Here is a 21,908-nt window from a genome sequence, read left to right as displayed (position 1 = left end):
TTCTGAAGAAGATGGATGCGTCCACTGGGAGAACCTGCTGCTATCAAAATGAGCTCCGAACAGGAGGCAGGTTACTCGAACCTAGGTTATACGGCTGAATCCACTCTGGGTGATACATAATGGATCGGGCAGTAGTATAAAAATATGTTGTGAGTTTAAGAGGAAGCTGTAGCTCGGGCCAAACTTCGACGCGGCCTATGCAAATACACGTAAAACACAAAAGCGTTTTTCTCAGATAACCCCTGGACCGATTCTAATGAAATGTTTTGCACTTGAGAGGAAACGTTAACTTCTAGCGACTGCTGGAAGCGGAATTTCGAATTAGGGCCTGAAATATTTTTAAAGATCTTCAAAAATTCGAAAAGTTGAAGAAAATAGAAGCAGGAAGTTTACAACTTAATAGGTCAGCATCAAGGATAGATATCGCGGTTCTGTAAACGGCATTCGTTAGATCATTCAAAGCGGACAAATTCGATATGTTAATTTATATCTTACGTGAATTTGTTACGTTATTTACAAGGGTTCTGCAAAGCTGTATTCCAACATTACGGAATTTTTTTAGATTCATTTGTAACATATCAATTTTGTTTGCTTTAGATGTACTATAATATTCAATTCACATAATTCTGATATCATTATTTGTTGCTGAGTTACAGCGTCGTAAACTTGACAGTTTCGTTTTCTGAAAATTTTCATATCTTGCCAATTCTGAATTACAAAATTGACGGCTTAAATAAAAAATTCGAAACAACAGTCACTAGATTTTAAGCTTTTCTTTTAAATGCAGCAGACCTCGCCAAATTCGGTGCAGTGGTTGCCGAAGAAAACGAATTCTCCTTTTACATGTATTTAGATAGGAGCACCCGAGCTAATGCTTCCCCTTAAGAGAAGGTAATGAAATGATGGAATCGCCGTAACCCGCCGAGTTGTCCTCTCTCTCTCTCTCTCTCTCTCTCTCTTAAATAGGGAAGCGAGCTAGTGTTATTTCTCCGGAGGATCGTTGACAGACCTGGGTAATAGCGCCATTTCTGATCAAGTGTCGAATCACTGACCCCGAGGTTAGTGCGAAACTCCCATTTCCTATTTCTCCGCGCAGGGTCGGTGGGATCAACTGGCACGACACGGTAAATCTTTCGATGTGCCGAGAGAGAGAGAGAGAGGGGAGGGGGTCAGCGGCGCTTATGGCGACACTGACGGGAACGAATGGTGATGCGCCTGCCACGCCCGCCACACCGGAAAACTGAAAGTGGGTCGCGAGGCAACCGCTTCCGGTCCTGCTCCTTACTTCCGGTTGCCACAACGGTAATTTTTGGGCTGCCCTTCCGCTTCCGGAATTGACCGGGGGGCACGTGGGTTGACTATAACACTCCTACTATACAGAAGGCACGTCTATCTCAATATCCATTCACGTACCCTTACATATATGCTTGGCATGTTCTTCACTTTCTTACACGCGCCGTGGTGGCTCTGCGGCTAAGGTGCTCTGCTGCTACGCACCAGGTCGAGAGCTCGATCCCCGGCCGGACTCTAATGGGAACAAAAAGGCATGAACCCTCGAGTGTTTACGCTTAACAGGCCTTTAATAAACAACGGGAGGTCAGGATTAATCTCGAGCCTCCAACTAAAGTTCCATCCCAAAGTCTCATTGTTGCAATTTGACACTTTACACCAGCGTATGGATCGATCACTTTACTTTTAGAGTCCCTTATGCTTTTTCAACGTCCCTGACTGTTGAGCCGGATCCGCCCAGCACAAGGCTGCGGGCTCGACTACCCATCGAGACGGCCCTATTGCGTCGGGGGCGTAATACTAAAACGCTCGTGAACCTAAATTTAAGTGCACGTTAAAAAACAAAGGGGGGGCGGTGACATTTACAATACCCCTTAATGCGATATTTGAGCGCAACGCGATACGGGTTTCCATTTCGCGATATATCGAGGCAAAGAATTTGACACCGAAATCACCGCACCGACTGGCAGTGGGCCAGTGCCGTCAGCACCTTCGCAGAGGGAGGGGCAGTATGGGAACGCTGGCACGGTGAGCGGCATTGCAGCCGCCTGTGGAAGAAGGCGACAAACGCGCGAGCAGTGGCACCAGCGCATTCGCGAGGTTACGCCGAGGGACGCCGGCGTTCAACCCAGGAACGGGCGCCTGAGAGCTGCGCTCTAAAATCCTGCGCGAACTACAATATTAGCCGAGTCTGATGTGCGCGAATCCGTGCAAGTCATCAATCAGGGACAGCGAAGCTGGATCAGGGAGTTCTCACAGCCTTCTGAAGTACTTAATAAAGGGAAATAATCAGACATCCACCCGTGCGTAGAAATTGCTGTGAGGCTTCTTCAACTATGAGGCTTTTCTTTCGGGGAACCCGTATGGGTTTCCTTTGTAGCAATTGCTACAAACGGCTGGATGTTTGATTTTCCCTTTATTAATTACTTCTCTCCACCTTGAGGGTTTCCGCAGAACTATTACGTCAAACATCTGAAGCACTACACTCCATTTTGCAAGTCGTTTGCAGCGTTGCGGCAAAGAGCAGCAACGCTGCTCTTTGCCGAATGCTCCTCTAGATGTGTTCATGCGCGCCGCGTCACCTGTTGGCCGCCAAAGTAATTTGCGGTCTAAGACGTGCGTGTGCGAAGGTCCTAGCATGTCACGTATCGCTGTAACGTATCGTGTACCAAGCAACAATGAAACTCTATAATCCCGCCAGTAATCAGACGGTTAGGCCCGGAACTATACATTCCACTGCGCAGTCACAATGCCTGTGTGCCCTTCGTACCTTCAGCGCTGCGGCAAACGACTTATGCGATGAAGTGTAGGGGTCTGTTTTGTCACTGCCCCAAATCTGGCCCAAGACTTGGCGAAGGCTTGACTATATCGGAGCCTTTTTACGTGCGACACGTTATCATACATCTTTGTGCGTATTTCCTTTACAATCATTTAAATGTTTCAGAAACCATCGCGGATGAATACCAAAGTAAGCGAAACACTTATGCGCACTGAAGAAATTGTCTTAGTCTTGGCATGTGCTGACAGTATGGATAAGCAAAAATAAAAAGAAATATATAAAAAACAACAGCCGTTGTGGCATAGTGACTTTCGCGTTGCGCTGCTAAGCCCGATGGCGCGGGATCGAATCCCGGTCGCGGCGGTCGCATTACGATGGGGGCTAAAATGCTAAGATGGCGGTGTTCCGTGCGTTGCATGCACGTTAAATGAACCCAGGTGGCCAAGATTAATCCAGACTCCCTAATTAAGGCGTGTTTTATGATCATATTGTAGTTTTGGCACGTGAAACCCCAAACCTAAATTTGAAAAGAAGTACTGAATCAATTGGCCACCCTACATAGCAGCACACTTACGAAGTGACCTATACTGCTCCGAGGAGTTCAAATGCTCCGACAAACCTTTCTATCGCAGCCAGTGCTTTGCCCTTCGGTTGAAGCTGCGATTTTTTTTGCTGCAACATGCACTTCGCGATGATTCCAAATTTTTCGCTCTTGCAACGGGCTGAATAGCTGTATCGCGTTCCGTTGATGAGTGAGATGTGCTTACCTATCGTCATTCGGTAACCGAGGGAACCTGGTGTTACTGCTGCGCCCGAAATTAAGACGCCACGGAGCTGCACATGGAATGCGCCGGCTCGACGTCGGCATTTGGTCTGATGCAGCGTTTCCTACGTCTTCCGTTTTTATGTGCCTTATCAACACGTCTACGCTTCTCTTCACGCTTGTGCACCGTCATGCTTCGCAGAGGCTAGGCCCAGGCCAAGTCCACGATATCAGCGCGTAACAACGAAACCGGCGATCCATCGCGGCAAGCCGGCGAGCGGAGACGAACGATAAGCGCAACGGAAACCTACAACCACTGATAGCTACGTATCGCCCAGGTATACATAGTTTCGCCCGAAGAACTTAGTGTGTGCTGAAGAGAACACGATAGCTTCTTCCTTTCTTTTTTTTTTTGAGTACATTGGTTTCACTGTGACATCTTGTGAATGTCGAACATCTTAAATAGCCGCATGTGCTTTATATAACTCCAGCACTCTCTAATAGCCCTGCAACAGGCAGGAGCGCACTAGACATCGAAATCGAAACTATAGATCCCGTTTTCACGATCGTTGTACAGCTGTAGTAAATTTTATAACCGCTAATTTGCTAAACATTTAGCGCTCCGTGCTGCGCGCAAGGTTTGTTCCTACCTTGTAACTACCTTGCCAACCCCCTACTGCCGGAAACATTTATTTAATTCACAATCGCGGACAGGCTTATTGGTGCGACAGTGCTGTTGCATTTAAACAACGAAGGAATTATTATATGTCATAATGCACCATCAGGTGATAAGAACTCGGTTGAAAAGCTACTGGGGCATGACGAACAAGTTCATCCTAGTGGCTTGATGTTTTGGTTAATTACGACAGCATGAGAAAAAAAACTGATAACGAAGCCAGAGGAAGCATAGCAGAAATTATATGTCTAAATGAAAAAGGAAAAGTTAAACGGCAGAGGACCAAAAGGCAGCTTGTCGCAGGTGGGGAGCCGCACCGACATCTTCCGCATCGCACGTGCCGCGCTTTACCATTTAGGCTGCCACACGCTCCTTGGATATTTGTGTACGTGTATAAGCCTAGCTATAGGAGTGTTAGCCAGCGCCGTGCCACGGATACAGCAGCGTATGTGGACCGTCCTTCCCACGGCGAACATCCCGTAGTGCGTGAGCATTTAGGAGCAGGCAACTGGCCACAAGATGCCTCTATGTATGCAGCCTCGCAGCACGTAGGCTGCCTAATGAACCGTTCCATCTATATAGGCCTTATAATGTTTTCATGTAGTTGTGCACTCGTTGCTAACAAGACGCATACTTGAAGCCTTTCAAATGGTACCAGCGCTGCCCTTGAAGGAAAGAATAAAAGAAACAAAGAAAAATAAAGGGTGAAATTAAGGCCCCATTAAAAGATGGAAGGTACGGATGGAAAAAAAGGCAGAAAGAGGAGAAACGAAAGACAGGAAGGAAGAAAATAACCAATGATGAAATAAAAAAAATAGAAGGAAGCAAGGAGACGCAGAACAAATAAAGGAAGCAAGAATGAAAGAAGAAATTACGGATGAAGCAAAATCATGGAGGCAGGAAGGAAGGAAAGAGGATGGAAGGAACGGCTGAAAGAAAGAAGGAAGGAAAGAAAGGAAGGCGGAAAGAAAGAGGAGCAAAACAGAAAGCAAGATGGAAAGGAGGAAGTGAAGGACTGAAAAAAGAAAGGAGGAAAAGAGGAAAGAACGGAAAGGAGAAAGCAAAGAGCGAAAGAAGAAAAAAGAAAGAAGGAAATGAGGAAAGAAAGAAAGGAAATAAAGAAAGAAGGTAGGGAGGAAAGAAAGAAAGAAGAAAATGGGGAGACACGAAAGGAAGAAGGAAGGAAAGGCAGCAAGGAAGACAGGGGAAAGGTGGAAAGAAAGTGGGAAGGAATGAAAGGAGGAAAGAAAGAGAGGACGAAAGAAAGAGAGAAAGTAGGAAAGGAAGTAGGAAATGATGAAAGAAAGGAAAAAAGAAAATGAGGAAAAGATAGGAGGAAATAAAGAAAGAAGGTAGCGAAGAAAGAAAGAAAGGAAGATGGAAATGGGGAAATAAAGATGGAACGAAGGAAATAGGAAAGAAATTGAAATAAGGAAGAAAATAAGGAAAGGAGGAAATAAATAAGGAATTGAGGAAAGGAGGAAAGAAATAAAAAGGCAAAGGGGACAGAAAGGAAGGAAGAAAGAGGGCAAGGAGGTAAAAATAAATGATGGAAAGAAGGAAATAGGAGAGAAGGAGTAAAGATAGCTAGAAGGAAGAAAAGGAGGAAAGAAAGTGGAAGGAGGAAAATAGAAAGAAAGGAGGAAATAAATAAAAGAGGGAAGAAAGAAGGAAAGCGGAGAGAAAATAACGAAAGAAGGGAATGAGGAAAGAAAGGAAATGAGGAAAACAAAGAAATAAGAAATAAAGGAAAGAAGGAAAGGGGAAAGAAAGAAAGCAGGCAAACAAGCAAGATACTAAGCGCCAGGCACGGCATACTTGCAGCGCATCGGACGCTCGTGCGCCACCACGTGCGCACTATCGGACCCCGAAACGGTCTTCAGGGAAACCGCGTCCGGGGCCAAACTGGATTAGCGACGCGCGCTCTCCCTGTAATTGGATCGCCCCAAGACGCCTCGCGTTTCTCCCGTTACGCGTTCGGTAGGTCTTTGGGCGGTGAGCCTTTACTTACGGCGCGCGCGTGCCTCGTCCCCACCGCGGTGTGGAGAGTTTCGGCGCGCGTCTTTCCGCCCACTCCCTGAAGTTTAAGGAAACGGGGGCGAGCGATGTACTGGCTACAAATGAAAAGGGAAACGGCGGATTAAGACACACAACAAGTGAGCTACAAATCCCCATAGTCGCGAATGACCTTTCGGTTCAAATCCATTCCTAAACTCCTTGGTGGATGGATGGATGGATGGATGGATGGATGGATGGATGGATGGATGGATGGATGGATGGAGGGATTGATTGATTGATTGATGGATGGATGGATGGATGGATGGATGGATGGATGGATGGATGGATGGATGGATGGATGGATGGATGGATGGATGGATGGATGGATGGATGGATGGATGGACGGGTGGATGGGTGGATTAATGAATTTTTTCGAGTATTCCCTTTTTAAAGTGGTGGGCGATTGGTGTCCCCCCGGCTCGTTACTATTACCTTTCTGCTGCCTTTATCACCCATGGTTACCCATGGTTCGTGCTAACAAACCATCAAACCTCAAAAAAAAGTTGCCGATCCAGAAATTATGTCTTTTCAACAGATTCTTTGGCCCTTTACCACACAGCTATACTGCAGCCGTCCTTCCCTATTTTGCACCACAGATTCCGCAGATTTGCTGTCCTGCAGCACAAGACATAGCATGCGGCGATAGCGTCGTCATTCATCTACGGATGAACATTGCGATTCCGAGGGAGGCGCCACTGAAGAACAGGCTGCAATTCAGTGTGCGGTCTCATTCGGCGAGCAGTTGCATGAGGAAATAAAAAAAATATTAGGATCCAGCGAACTCACTGTATTTTTACTGAAGCAGAAACGCCAATGGCACACACCCAAATGTGGTGCGAACCGTTATTTTCATCCTAAACAACGTGCGATCTCACCGCACAGGTCTCAACCTTGATCTCATGCGATGTTTACGTTTAAGCAGTGCGTAGCTCACAAGCTATGCTGAAATGCAAACGCATGGTCAGGCGGTTACGCACTGTGGACATCGACGCAGTGACGTCATGGTGTCCAAGGCGAATTTTGAGGACATTTGTCAAAGGAAGAATCAAAAGATGTATGTACAGAGAAATACGATACTTATCCGAATATATTTAGGTCTGTAAGCAGACATTGCGGAGCTTTTTATATCGTGATTTATTGTTTCCTTGCGCATAACAGAATACCAATACGCTCAATGTCGCTCAATGTTGCGTCCCACAGAAGCCGGAGCATCCGGTGGCACCCATTGGCCTAAGGATTCGGCAGCCCAAAGACATAAAAGCAATGAGTAAAATCTAACAAATCACTGAGTGGCGCGCGCTATTTCATGCGCTAGGGGTAGTTATGAACGGACATTATATGTGTACGTTCAATGTCACCAGTTATTGTTCGATCACGCAGATAATGCGTCCACCGGCACCACGTTTTCCCTCAAAATAAAACAATACTACCTGGCGTAACAACACCGTTATATGAAGAGCACCGTAAGCCGCTTGCGAGCGCTTCGTGCTGCCTCTTATTTGAACGCTTCTCTGAAAGTTGCTTTTGCGCCACCTCCGAAAAGGCGCGCGAGATCACAACGCACACGACGCCAACAGCCATCTGGTCGCACGCTTAGCCTTCGCACCCATCGCCGATTAGCTCCAATATATGGGGCGTGGAGCCGGGCATGTTGCGTATGTGCTCAGACGCGCGGACAGCCGCGTGCAGCCACGGACTTACTTGGAGGAGGAGACGCGCGCTCAATCACGGAACCTCCATCACCGGCCTGCGCTGTATGACGGCACTCATCAAGCCTCCATTCTTCACTGCTCTGCCTCCTATGCGCTTGCGTTCGCAACCCCAACCTACGGCACACCGGGCCGCTGATTCTTATCGCGTTCGACCTTTATACGGAAGATCACGACGATGGCTAAAATTCGCCTGGGGTTTCCTCATACACCCTAAAAAAAGGTTACACCCTTTGGGCTGTATATCTGCCACACAACAATAATCGTCATCTGCTTTACTTGCGTTTCCTCTCTTGAAAACGCCGCGCCCGCCACTTTCCTGTCGGCAATGCTATGTCATGCTGATAACGCGCATGCCGTTCGTTACTGGGAAGTACCGGGCTCGCAACGTTAAAGAAAGGAAATGCGGACATGACAAATGACGTTTATTCTTGTGTGGCAAGATACGACTCAAAGCGTGCAAAATTTTCTTAGAGTGTAATTGCTATCACTACAAAACGCATCGCAATATTTGTACTGGTGCGGCCATATAACCAGATGGGGCACTCCCTCTACCATCTGTGCTAACCAGGAGGCTAGCAGATTACGTAATAACACTGAGGTAATCGATAATTCAAAGCACAGGGACACTGAACGCTGGAAGTATATTGTGGAATCCTGCCGGGGGAGGAAAACTTATCAAAAATGGACAAAAACCACGAATCATTACGGTATGTGCGCATGATTGATTAATGCACTAAACATGTGGAAATCCTTGCAATGTTTTGAAGAGCTTTTCAAAAGTCCTAACAAGTCAGTGGTCAATTGCAGGGTGGTGCATGATAACATTAGTTCTGTACACTTTAGATGCATTATTAGGTGTGGCTTACAGAATTGTGATGTCATTTTTTTTTATTGCGGAGTTACAGAATTACAAACTTGATACATGGGTTTGTTCGGGATTTTCTTTAGGTTTTGAAATTTGCACCAATTTTCTATAACAAGTAGGTGCAATTAGTAAAAGATCTGCTTCCTACAGTAATTAGTCTCTTTTTCAAATGCGGCAGGCCTCATCAGATTCGGTGCAGTAGTTGCCGACAAAAACAACTTCTCCATTCCCAGGTATTCTAATAGGAGACATTCATAAATTAAAGTCGTCCGCTTGAGATGCTTAACAGATGAAGTTTACATAACTGGCGATTCCCATTTTTGGTGCATACTCACGGATTTGTCGTGCTTCAATTTTTTTCAGCCTACTAGTTTTCAGCAATATTAGTCAGGCATTGCAAACCATAAATCAGTATTCTGCTTCGTAGAGACACTAGAATTCAACTCTGTCTCTCAAATACAACAATTTTCATTTAGGTTGGTCTGTTGCATGTTTTTTTTTTTTTTTTTCATAAAAGCATTTCTGTGTATTTCATGTAGAGCAATATCTAACTTGGTCCTGAGCCAAAGCTTCTTCTTAAGCAAACGCTGAAGAGATTATGATGTGATTTATCGAGTTCAACAAATCGAAGATTATTTGCTGCATGACCGTTGTTAGAGTAAACTCCACAAAATCGAAACGGCATTCTTTTTTGCTTAATAGCGATGCCATGCGGCAGCCGTCAGTATTGACGTACTTGCAGTAATGAGTACATAACTGAGCAGGACGGCTAAGAAGGTTGTGTCAAGAGTTTTCCCCGAGCTAGAGACCCCTCTCAGCGTCAAGCACCTGAACATGTGTATCTAAAAACTGCGTGTTGAAACACCCGAGCATGTTCTCCATCGCAGCAACAATACAGCAAAGATCTCTCTGCTCCGAAGGAGAATTATTATCGACTAGGCTCAGCAGCGAGTGTACATCAAACTCCGAACTCGTTCAAACGTTCGAAAAACTCGAGTTGCTCAACACGTCGTCTCCACCCCATGCTTTGGTCTGTAAGGAAAGAAAAAAAAAGTGATACTGAATGACAAAGAGTGAGGAACGAAACCCGCATAGCAGGTTCGCCGGAAACAATAGTTTAGAAGCATACTGTACCAGAGAAAGAGATCGTGTGCAATAAATCACGCAGGGGGGAGTGTTCGAAGCCCGATCTTTGTGATGAGGAGAGGGGGAAGGGGCATGAAGTTGAAGGCATTAAGAATTCACGCTCAACCCACCGTTCGATGCTTGCGCGCTAGAGATCGAGCGGACCGAGTACCGACTCCGCTGGGCCCCAATCGACGGTTTGTGTAGCGAACTTCCGCGGAAGTCTCTTAGCAAGATGAAGAGCGCCTTTCTTTTTCTCCCCTGTCGGGCGAATAATCGGATATTCCGAGTAGTGGCAACATATAATTACAAATTTGTTTCTCTTCCGCCGAGCTTCCCACTCCTGCCCTTCGAAGATAGAGAGGTATGAGTAAACGGATGTCCTCATTTCGGTTGTCATTAAACGAAGGGAGAATGAACACGAAAAAAAAAGAAATCTACGGAATGCACATATGAACTGAAGGTCAAACTTCATTCATACAAAAGGTTCCTTCTCATGTGACCCTGAAGGCTCGAGCAGAGGGGTTTCGGGACTCTTCCCGCAAACGCGTACTTCTCAGCTTACGCAAGCTCTTATCGCTCGTAAAAACAAAGCAAACGTGACCCCATGTAAAAGCTCACTTAGAGAAATGGAGGCCATGAAAGAAAGACTCGGTAGATTTCTTACAGGGCTTCGGCTATTAGGATGGATGCAAGCAAATCAGCTACGACTACGTTATACGCATATTCGCGATGAGATCTTTGGTAAAGCATTCCGCATGGTAAACGAATATCCAACGTCGAATAATGTGACGCCATCTAGTACGTAGAAATGAAAGTACTTTCGGGGCAACGGTTGGGGGCGTCTTTTGTCAGTTTTGGCATCGTCAGGAAAAGCAGAGTTATTAGCCAGCATATATTCACGTTCATGCTTCTCTACGGGGAATGGGACGAAGGAGGAGAAAGCATCGCTGGGCGCGTACCTCAGTATTTTTGTGACATTTTTTATTCCTCCAAAATTTGTGCGAAGACATACAAAATTTATTGATCAGATTGTTATTATTAACGGGCACCCTTATCTACACGTTCATTGTGTCTTCGTGTTCATGTAGCATTTGTATTTGTTGTATTTAGAGTACGGCATTCAAGAGGGAGCTAATTCGCAAATGCCCGGCATCTGCTGTGTGAACATCTTGGTTTTGCGAACATATACAGCGTGTGAACTTATGTGTTGCGTGTGAACACTTCGGTTTTGCGAGTATTTACGCTGTGTGGACTTCTCTGCTGCGCGAACATTTATTTATGTTGCAGTACTGCGGCTTAGTACGGGAATGTTCGTTCATGTGTTTATTAGTCTAGTTTTGCGATTGTAAGAACATTCTGACGATAACTACCACGTAACAGAAGAGGAGTAGCCAGCGCCACACATAGGTACCAACGTCTCCTTAAATACATTTAATAGGAAAAAAAGGTCCTACAATAAGGTTTGAGCGTAACCCACAAAGTTCCGGACGTTCTGCGAATACAAATTTTGGACGCGCTAGTTTACAGCCTACGAAAAAAGATTTACGCGCGGTACGCTAGAACTTTCTAATAAACAAACAACACCACCAAGTGCCGCTGGCAAAGCGCTGTGGCGCGATAGCCACCGTACTCAACAATGGCAACGCTCAACTCGTTCCAGGCGAAGGACTCAGCTTGTCGCGTTATCCTCCAACACTACGCTGACTGCTGCGGTGATACCTTCTCATAATTAGATTTGTGGTGCCAGAACAGGAGGATACGAGTTCCTGTGCAATGCGGCCTGCGGCCCGAACCCCAAGTGCATATGCGTGTCGAAGCACGAGCCTTGTCGGCAATGCGGCTTCCTGCTGGGTGGAGCAATAGGATCTTTCGATTGTCCCAGTGGCTTTTAGCGCTTTCGCGAGCACTTCTGCGATGAGGACACCGTTTCGTTTTCTCTTCAGTATGACACAATGCACGTATCATTGCGCAAATGCGTATCGTGAATGCCAGGGCATAGTGGTGTTTCCAGTGAAGGCCAATCTCGATCATTGGTCGTGTAAACATTCGTTCGGCTGTATGACTGGGGTGCCAGGTCATGGGACTAACGTCTCGGGGTGATGTGATTGGGTTACTTACGGTGAAGCTGCTCATGCCAGTCGTTGACCTTGTGGTTGCTGAGTCAATATCTCTTTTCAGAAACTGCAGCAGGTTTATCTACGCGCAACCAAATCCGGCGAGCGCTGGCGGCAGCAACGGATGTACAGCGATTCACTTCCACTAAGGCTGTTGCAGAGCACGGCTGGACGTTATAACTAGGACGGCCGCTAAAGGCTTTAAACTGGATTTGCCGTACTGCTTCGTAGAACTACCCCAGGGATCTACGACCTTTCACTTTTTGATATTGTATCCCTTACGCGAAATTAATAAGCACAGCTGCCACTTAATATCTCTCGTATACCTTCCATTCATTTCCTACGTACAATGCAATTGTTCGCTGAAAAATAACCTATGGGATGCAGATTCTCGGAAACCAGATCTTCCTTTTTCAGCCACGACAGGTACAGAGGTTCCCGGAAGGGAACCATTCAGATCAAAGCGGCGCTGTGAAAACGGTCATCTCAGCCCACGAGCCAGAGACGATAACAATTCATTGTTCTCAAGTCACTCACGTACAATACTCGAGACGTCCCTTTTGTCGGGTCATGCTTTTTTTCGTGTCTTATCCTCCAGCGTAGCACAAAAGGCAAGGCTGTATGCACTTGACGAGGGTATGCAGAGAACAGAGTGAACGGGTCTTTTAGAGGATCGTGGCCGCAGCGACCCCAAATGTAACGCGATAAGAAAACCTCGCTTGACGGGGATCGCCTCACGTCTGCAAGTATTTGTGTGTCGTCTGCTGCAGACGAGGGGAAGCAAGATTATGGCCACCATTCTCCCCACCGCTGCAGTTTCGTACATGGCGTCGAAGACCCATAATTCAGCAGACGACGCTTACCGCAGCAGAAGCAGCACTTGCAAAGACCCCTGGGTTCTCCCCGCCCAACCCCCATCGTTGCACTTTTCCCTCTGCCATCTGCAGTGACGGTCGTTTCGGCTGAGATATAACTGAAATGTAGGCCCAAAAGAGCAATAAAGAAGAAAAAGAACAACCGGCAACGGTTTTCAGAGAAGCAGGCTGGCTCGCTCTTTTATTTCTCAATTCTCATTTTATTTCCGTTTACTTTCCTACGTTCACTATATGCATATTTCTTGGTTCTTTTTCGATATTAGTACTTTATATTCATTTCCTTCTTTAGCTTCTCGTTACTTTTTTGTGCTCGCACTACCAGAGCCTTGCACTGTCAGAGACAGAATGCTTTGCCATTAATCAGAATGAAGAGAAATATAGGTATCCAAATACTACTGTTTCTTTAGGAATTACTGCGCGAATGCAAAGAGAAGAACGGCACACACACAAAATAAAAGTAACAGCTGTGTCATTTCACTGAGCGCGGTAGCCCAGTCGCCTTGGCACTGCGCCGCTGAGCTCGAGGTAGCGGGTTCGGTCCCAGCCTCGTAGGCCGCATTCCCACGGCGGGCTGAATGTAACAACGCTCGCGTGCCGGTGAATTGGTTACACATCAGAGAACCTCAGGTGATCAAAATGAACCCGGAGTTCACCTCACTACGGCGTGTTTCATAATCAGCTCATGTGGTTCTGGAACGTACTAGAACCCCTGAATTCAAACTGGTTTATAATTTAATCGTAATGCAAGCTGTTGCTATCTCCAGGATCAGCCGGGTTGCTGAGCCTCCGAGATAACTGTGGCAGGGGTCAGCGACCTGCTCTGAAAAGCACCTTGGGGACAGCACTTGCCCTGTGGGAGAACTTTGAAGCTTGCGTTTCTCTTGGCTGATACTGATCCACCCTCCCCTTTATGAGGCGCTGGCGTGCCTCATAAGAAGACCTGGAATGCTGCACGCATCTATATATGTGGATGTAGATGTAGAGCCTAGACGTTAGTGGCCCATACAACCTCTGGGGGATTGTCTATTAAACGTACTTTGCCTGAACTCCCTACCTTTCGCATTTTCCTTTCGATCCCATTCCCCTCAACGTGGGTCGGGCAGGAGACTGGACAAATTCTACAGTATAAGGGGGCCATAAAACACTCTTTAAACATGGTAATAAAGCTTTGCCGATCTGTTAATGAGGCTCCCGTGAACGTGTGAGCCAAATATTGTCGCACTGTGTGAAGCAGGGAATTTAGAATGTCACCTGAAAAGCAGTGAAAAAAAAATCGCTCGCTCTCGCTTCTGCCATCTCGTCGCGCAGCGAGATCGCTAGGAGCTTGACCCGCAACAGCTGTTGTACCACAGTTGTTGGTTGATCTCGTGATCACCGAGAACATTCTCAGTAATGCAACGATTGGTCATTTGAGTTAAATAAATGACAAAAAAGACAGATATACGTATGCGATCTCTGAAAGTAAAAAAAAAAAAATATCTATGTTATATTTCGCGCTGCCTGTATAAACACGACAGGTGCACGTGCTGCATCTGCTGCACGCGGCATCCGATATTAAATTCTTCGCTTAGATGCCATGTCGTCCACGGGGTGCTGCCGTGATCTGCCTCGCGTTAATCTCTCGTTAATCTCGCGTTAATCTCGCGTTATCTCGCGTTCAACCTTTGGGCGGGGTCAGCGGAGCATTCCTCCATGGCACACGCTTGCCGTCTCCCCTGTGTAGCCTACAGCGCGCCGGTGGAGACAAAAAAGCCGGCGATCGATCCGATAACTACGTCCAACTTCACATGCGCTTGAAGGACTCGAAAAAAATTTTTAAGCAGGAGATTCGGGAGGCGACGTAATTTAATAGCGACGTCATTCTATGATTAGTTAGAAAAAGCGTTCAAAAGGAAGTTCAAAAGGAAGTTCGGGGCCAAATCCGTCTCCCCTGTTCAGGTACACGTGAAGCGCCGAAATTCTCTCGTTCGAGAACCGCAATGCCAATTCTAATATAATTTGTTGCATTCAGGGGAGAAATCTGAATTCTGGAATGCGTAACTTTGATTTGGAGCTTCAAAGTTCTTTTCTCTTCTTTTTTGTTTGTACGAAAATTGCCGTAAATCTTCAGCTTTCACAAAAACTTAAGTGCAAGGTTGACTGATATGTAACGATGCACCACAAACGGATGTGCTGTAAATTGCATCCATTGGAGCACCTAAAATGAGAAAAAGTGTGATACATCAGTTTACGCTTTACGTGAAATTGTTACAGTATTTACGATGGCTCTGTAAGTCCTAGTTTTTTGAAGAATGGTGCAAAACATATTGGTGTATATAAGATACCAATTTTTACCGTGTTGGACGTTTTACCATATGCAGTGCACCAAACTGTTAGACGCTTTATATTGCTGAGAATGTTTAGCAATTTCGCAATTACCAAGAATTTTTTATTGGTTGTATAAATTGAATATCTGCTCCCATACAGCCCATACGTTTCAACATTTTCTGTTAAGTACAACAAATCTGATCAAATACTGTGCAGCGGATACCGGACAATGAATTCTTTCCGTGTCCACGCATTCATATTAGAGAGAGAGAGACGTTCCTCTCTCTTTATCCTGAGGTAAAGATTCTTCTTAAGAGGAAGCTTTATGTCCATGTCAACTCCAATGCCGCGTATTCAAATTCATGAAAAACGCAGAAATGTTTTCATCAGACAGCCCGCCGACCTCTTTGAACAGAATTTGTTGCTCTTGAGAGGAAAGTTGCCTTCTAGGGACCTGAATAAGTGAAATTTTTATTTAGGGCCTGGATCTTTTTCCAAGAATTGAGGAAAATCGGCAAGCTTAAAACAAAATAGAAGCACAAAGTTTACCAATCTGTAACTCTGCACAAAAACAGATGTTGCAAAATACCTGCATTAGAGCACCTAAACCGGAATATTTTCGATGTTGAATTAACAGCTTAACAGAACTTGCCAGAATACTTACACGGGTTTTGCAAAAGTCGTACTCACAGACTGTTGGTATACTTCGGAGCATTGTGCAGTACATCAATTTTGCGTACTTTAGACATCTTATTAGGTGCAGTTTACAGAATTGCGATATCGTTTTCCATTGCAGTCTTAGAAAGTTGTGAACTCCACACTTCCGCTTTTTTTTTTCATTTGGCAATTTTCAAGAACTTTGTTAAAAAAATTGACGAGCTAAATGAAATAGTTGGTTCCTACACAAATTAGATTTTATCCTTTCTGTTTATATACAGCGGGTTTACCAAATTTGGTGCGGTGGTTGTCGAGAATAAACGATTTCTCGGTAGCGCGACGCATTTAGACGGGAGCCCCGAGCTAAAGGGCTTCCTCTTAAGGACCTCCTGACCTCATAATTCTTTCCTCGCGCCTTGCAGCAAGCAAACTCTTTGCTCAATGTATCCAGCCCGTCGTTACGGCGACCTACAAACAGGGCACGCAGAGTGATTTTCCTATCCGAAGAAAAGTGTCAGTTCGCGTGACCAGCAGTCATTTGTGCGGGAGCAAATTGGCGTTCGCGCGCTTCCGTGTGTAGAGTAAAGCTTGCCCACCGTGGAGACAGATGATGGGGGCAGACTGCCGTCGTTCGCTAAAAGCATCCCCCCCCCCCGTCTCTGTCGAGGCCCTCGCGGATTCTGGTGTGACACAATGTACAGTTCTGTCTTAAAAGCCTGACGACCACCACCTTCCCTGACGGCGTGTTCCTGTCCTCGTGAGCAGTAGTAAAGTTAGTAGTAGTAGTAGTAGTAGTAGTAGTAGTAGTAGTAGTAGTAGTAGTAGTAGTAGTAGTAGTAGTATAACAGTAGCAGCAGCAGTAGTAGCAGTGTAGTAGTAGTAGTAGTAGTAGTAGTAGTAGTAGTAGTAGTAGTAGTAGTAGTAGTAGTAGTAGCAGTAGTAGTAGTAGTGAAATGAGTAGTGGTCACTGTGTTCACTGACACTTCGCTACTACAAAAGTTCAGCGCCCTTAGTTACAACATGTACAGAGAGCTGGCACTACTCTACAACAACAACAGCGCTGGCCTCTGTACTTTTGCGATAGCCTGTATAACCCGCGCAAACTTAAGCGCGAGTGGTAGAACTAAAACTAAGACACGTGTTAGTAGTACACTACTCGAAAGGTGTCATTCCAGAAAGCATCGTGAATTGTGCAACCGCTAGCACTTATTCTACTTTGCTTACGGTTGTATGCGTTCAGTTTTTGCACGCGCCTCTCCTTTTCTACCCCGGCCGTGACTGCTCGTGACTTTCAGCGTGGATGAGCGCATACGCGGGCCGCGCGCCCTGTCTCTGACGTAATCTGCGGCGGGTGCAAAGCCTGGGCGAGGTTTGGTGCAGCAGTAATTGGTCGCTAACTAAAATATGTAGTAGAAAAAAGTTCACGCAAAAACTCATCTGGAAATTGTATAAGTATGTGTAAGCGTTGCGCCACTTTCTCATCTCCACGCATCCTGGTGTCATTATCAACGTTATGAAACTTGATCCGGCCAGTACAAACGACAGCATCGTGGCGACGCGAACTGGTGCAGACGGCCGCGCAAGGAGCATTGATGACGCAAGCAATGTACTGCAGGTGGCGGTGCTAGGTACGCCGCTCATTATCAGCCGTTATCGCTCTTTAGCGCCTTATCCATCGGCGTCGAACCGTTATGAATCGTGACCAAACGTACTCAGGTGGCGGCTTCGTATGGCACCGCCGCGTAGTAGTAATCCTTGAAAGGTGATTTGCGATGCCGACAAAGAGTGGCGACTGCTGATAGCTTCGCGCTCTGTGTTTTCGCCGCTTATACTTAGCGTTGAAGATAGACGCGCGGTCCCGTATCTTGAAAGCGATCTGCGAAAGTGGCAGAGTGAGGCGTGGGCTGAAGGCTCCGTCAGCACTGCTTTCTTGCGGCTTCGTTGGCGCTGACGCGAGATGCAGCACGAAGGTCAATTCAGTCGCTGCTCCGGGTGCTGTCTCGAAAGCGGTCGTCTTACGGGACGGACGGATGGCCGATTTTCTCGTGCGGTAAGCATAGACAGGCTTACTCATTTAATAAAAAAACAGGAAAGGAAGGGAAACTGCTGCTGACCATAGTAACTATCTAGAGAGGTAGGCTGACACCTGAACAGACATGGCTGGTCGCTTCACGTGCGTTGTCTTACCGCACGCTTAGTGTTGGAGGTCGAGTAATTTCAAGTGCTGAACACGCGTTTAAGCGAGCGCCAACCGGGCGCGTTTGCTCCCCAAGTCCAGCGCTCTTATAGTCACTCTAGTGTTGTAACAGCGAGTGTTCATGGTCCTTGTTCGCCTGTGCGAGCATCACTGTGCATGAACTGTGTTCTTTTTTGCCTGTGCGGGAATTTGGAAATTTAATCATTTAGCGAATGTTTAGGGCAATTTACATGGCCGATAAAACTGCGTACTTTATACTTCGTTTGGTTGCCTAAACTTTGCTATACCTCTCAATGCTTCGCCCCTGCGGGCGAAACTGCAACTTATTATAGCTCTGGAATACACTCTGCAGACAACCTCGGGAGTACGCCAGTGCTGGTCTGATATACGCGTTATAGGCTAGAAATTTTGCATGTAGTGATGCTAATTACGTTGGAATTGGTAGCTGAAACCGATTAGTAACAGCAAACAGCTTGTTTAGTCTGTAATGTCACGAAGTCTACGTATACCAACCGCATTTTTTTTATTTATCAAGGTAATAAATAGTGCGTCAACTGGGTAGTGAGGACAGCGACCTTTATTGTAAGAGTGTGTGAAACAGAATGACGTCTCGCCAAGCTATAGTGCGAGAACTTCCCGGTGCTGTCGCGAGCCGTTTTTCATTCTTGCCTTTTTGCTGGCTCTAACAAAGCCTTCTTTCGCATTTAGAGTGGCCGTATTGCTATCGCAGGAGCATTAATTTGCTGGCTTAACTTGAAATTCCTTTTCTAGAGCAACTTAAAGAGGAAGCTCTATCTCTGGGAGTTCCTAATTATTACGAATGAAAAGGAGAAATTGCTTTTCTCAGCAATCACTGCACCAACTTTGATGAGGTTTATTCTATTTAAAAGTAAACGTTAAAATATAGTGACTGCTGGAACTGGATTATCGATTTAGGCCGTGAATGTTCTTATAAGTATTATCGAAAGGTACAAAATTTCAGAAAACGAATATATCACGTTTACAAGTCGATAACTCAGCAATCCCAATTCTGTAAATTATATTTAATAGTACATCTGAACAGGATAAAAGTGATGCATTAAACACCGCTCTGCAGTACATGCACCGTTCTCATGTGAATATGACTTTTAGAAAACCCTTGTAAATAATATGACAAATTCATATAAGATACCAATTGAGGCATCAAAATTTTACAATTTCGATGCTCTAGCGGATGCAGTTGACAGAACTGTGATATCTGTTTGTGGTGCAGAGTTATGGATCTGTAAACTTCGTGTTTCTGTGTTTTATTTTTTGCGGATACACTAAATTTTAAAATACTCTTTAAAGATTCAGGCATAAAATCGAAATTCTGCTTCATACATTCACTAGAATTTAAATTTCTCTCTCACAACCAATAAATTTTATTAAAATTCGCCCAGTGGTTAACTCAGGAAAGCGTTTCTTCATGTTATATGTATCTGAATAGACGGCATCGCAGCTGGGCCCGAGTTAAAGCTTCCTCTTAAGGAAATGTAGATAGGACAGCCGCCACACGATGGTACGGAAATATTTAAAGTGACTCTAAAGGAAAATATTAAGTGAAGCCAAGTGGAAAGTTAAGCTTCTACAATAATGAGTTCGTCATCCATAGAGCGTACAGAAATTTTGTAAGCGAGAAAATGACGAAAATGGAAGATCAGAGTGGCGCTACCTCTTGTGAACTACGGTAACTTCCCTGTGACGTCAGTACTGGCTAATTCAGAGAGTCGCACAGACGTAGGTCACGTGGGAATTACATCAACTCGCCCATTGTGGCGTGGGTGAACGAAATAGAAGAGCAGCAGGCGAGACCTTCGGTGGCAGTTTTCTGCACCACAACTCCATGCACTGACACGCCAAAGACGATGATATACTTTTACACGAATAATCTATCGATTTATCTTGGCTCAATTACAGTGAAGTTGTTTGTGGCTACCCAATTCGTCCGTCCGTCCGTCTGTCGCGTGTACGCCTAAAACTCCTCCGGCGCAACTTCATGCGCATGCGCGAAAAAAGAAGAGAGGCGCGCGATTGGCTGCGCCACTAGTGACGTTGTTGCTCTCCTTCGCAGCCGAGCGCGCGTGCAGCAGTTTCTCTCCGGCTCCGAAATGGGTAGGCCACGCGTAATACGTACTCCTGAGGAGCAGGCAGCTTTCGATCAGCAACGCCGCGAACGGAATCGGGAACGCGCTCGTCTACACCGTACTGATGCTGCAGCCCAGACACAAGAACAGGCTCGTGCAGCCGAGCGCAAGCGGCAACTGCTTACCGAGGATTCCGACAGCCTCTTAAGCAGTCGTTTAATAAACCGTCGGGATTAACCCAGTGATTAACACCGGGGCGGCACGTTTCAGTTTTGCTGGTTAATCATCTGTAAGGAGTGCTTGGGCAGTGATTTTTTTGCTCTAATGTCCATTTGAAAGTAAATACGTCTGTAGAACGTTTATAAACCTTTGTAACTTCAGTTTCTACAGCATATCACGTTGGGTCATGCCACAGCTTGCAACTTCCACGTGTATCACATTGTGAGTGTCTCTCAGTTCCTCTGTCATTGTCGCGCCTTTATTATTATCTCTCCTAGTCAAGTTTTTATCCTGTTTTTACTTATCGAGCTCCAAGCGCATGCGTCGCGTGTACAGGTTCGTCTTCAGAAGCGCTCCTCTGCCGAGTACCTTCCTGTGCTGCTCAAGAACTCCTCCATGCTCTGCTAGCAAAGGGATCTTCATTCTGTGTTTCTATATTCTTCTGAGAGACATAGCGTGGGTTAAGAAGAAAATTTGAAATAAAGAGGCTAGAACTGCATGCCGCCCTATCGATAAAAAAAAACCTGTAATGCTTGTAAGACGAGAAGACCAATTCAAGGCGCATTCTCTTTCGTGCATGCGTCGTGCGAAATAAAATCACCGAATAATAAAGAGGAAGCAGCTTCAAAATTTTTGGGCGGGCTTTTTTTTTTATCTCTCTCGATGGGGTCGAAGTTTGGCATGTATTCTATTTGCCCGGTGGAAGAAACCTTTGATGTCTGCACGTTCGATTTCCGTCGTTTCAGATCATTAAGGATACAAACCTCTAGAAGCATGTTTACCAGTCGTATATATTCAGTCTACTGTAACCAGAACTCGGCCGTTCTATTCCATCATCATCCTCATCATCAGCCCCCCCCCCTTTTTTTTTAATGTCCACTGCCAGGACGGAGGCCTCTCCCTGCGATCTCAAATTACCTCTGTCTTGCGCTAGGTGATTCTATGTCCCTCAGGTAAAAGAGCTCCACAGGGTCTTTGCTAAACAGTACCATGAATCCGGAAATGCACGTTTGTATTTGCAGAAAAGTTCAGATCGTTAAGGAGAAGAAACACGTGTCATAACTTACAAATGATCAACATAGATCATGATTCTTTGTGTGTGTGTGGTGCGCACGGCTTGCGACGCGATATATTGCAGTTCAATAAATAAATGAGCACGGCGAATGAATGGAAGAATGGATGTCATTGTTTACGTATAGCAACAACTTCGCCCACACAAGAAAAACAACGGCCACGTCGATCCGCTCAATAGGGGAGATATCGTAATTCGATGGGACCACCCGTAGGTCGTCTCTGGGAAACAGGAGACGGCACCCGACGCGCTTGTAGCTGGATGATGCCCCCCCCCCCCCCCCCCCCCACTTCCCACCCGCCTCTTGTCGAGCAGGACCGCCTAAGTGCCGCCGCTGTTGCCTTCTCGTACTAGCTTGCGTTTGCTTTCGCT

General features: G+C 45.9%; 1 protein-coding gene across 1 annotated transcript in view; it reads left to right on the top strand.

Moving 5' to 3' along the window:
- Window positions 1–20,872, top strand: part of LOC129383402 (uncharacterized) — a 67,400-nt gene extending 46,528 nt beyond the window's left edge. Inside the window, exon 6 of the mRNA XM_055067963.1 lies at window positions 20,801–20,872. Within this exon, the coding sequence (XP_054923938.1) occupies window positions 20,801–20,872 (72 nt within the window). The remainder of the gene's footprint in view (window positions 1–20,800) is intronic.
- The last annotated feature ends 1,036 nt before the right edge of the window (window positions 20,873–21,908 follow it).

Source organism: Dermacentor andersoni, chromosome 8 (genome assembly GCF_023375885.2).
Source record: "Dermacentor andersoni chromosome 8, qqDerAnde1_hic_scaffold, whole genome shotgun sequence".
NCBI lineage: Eukaryota > Metazoa > Arthropoda > Arachnida > Ixodida > Ixodidae > Dermacentor > Dermacentor andersoni.
Note: the sequence above shows the minus strand (reverse complement) of the source record. Positions and strands in the feature narration are given on the sequence as shown.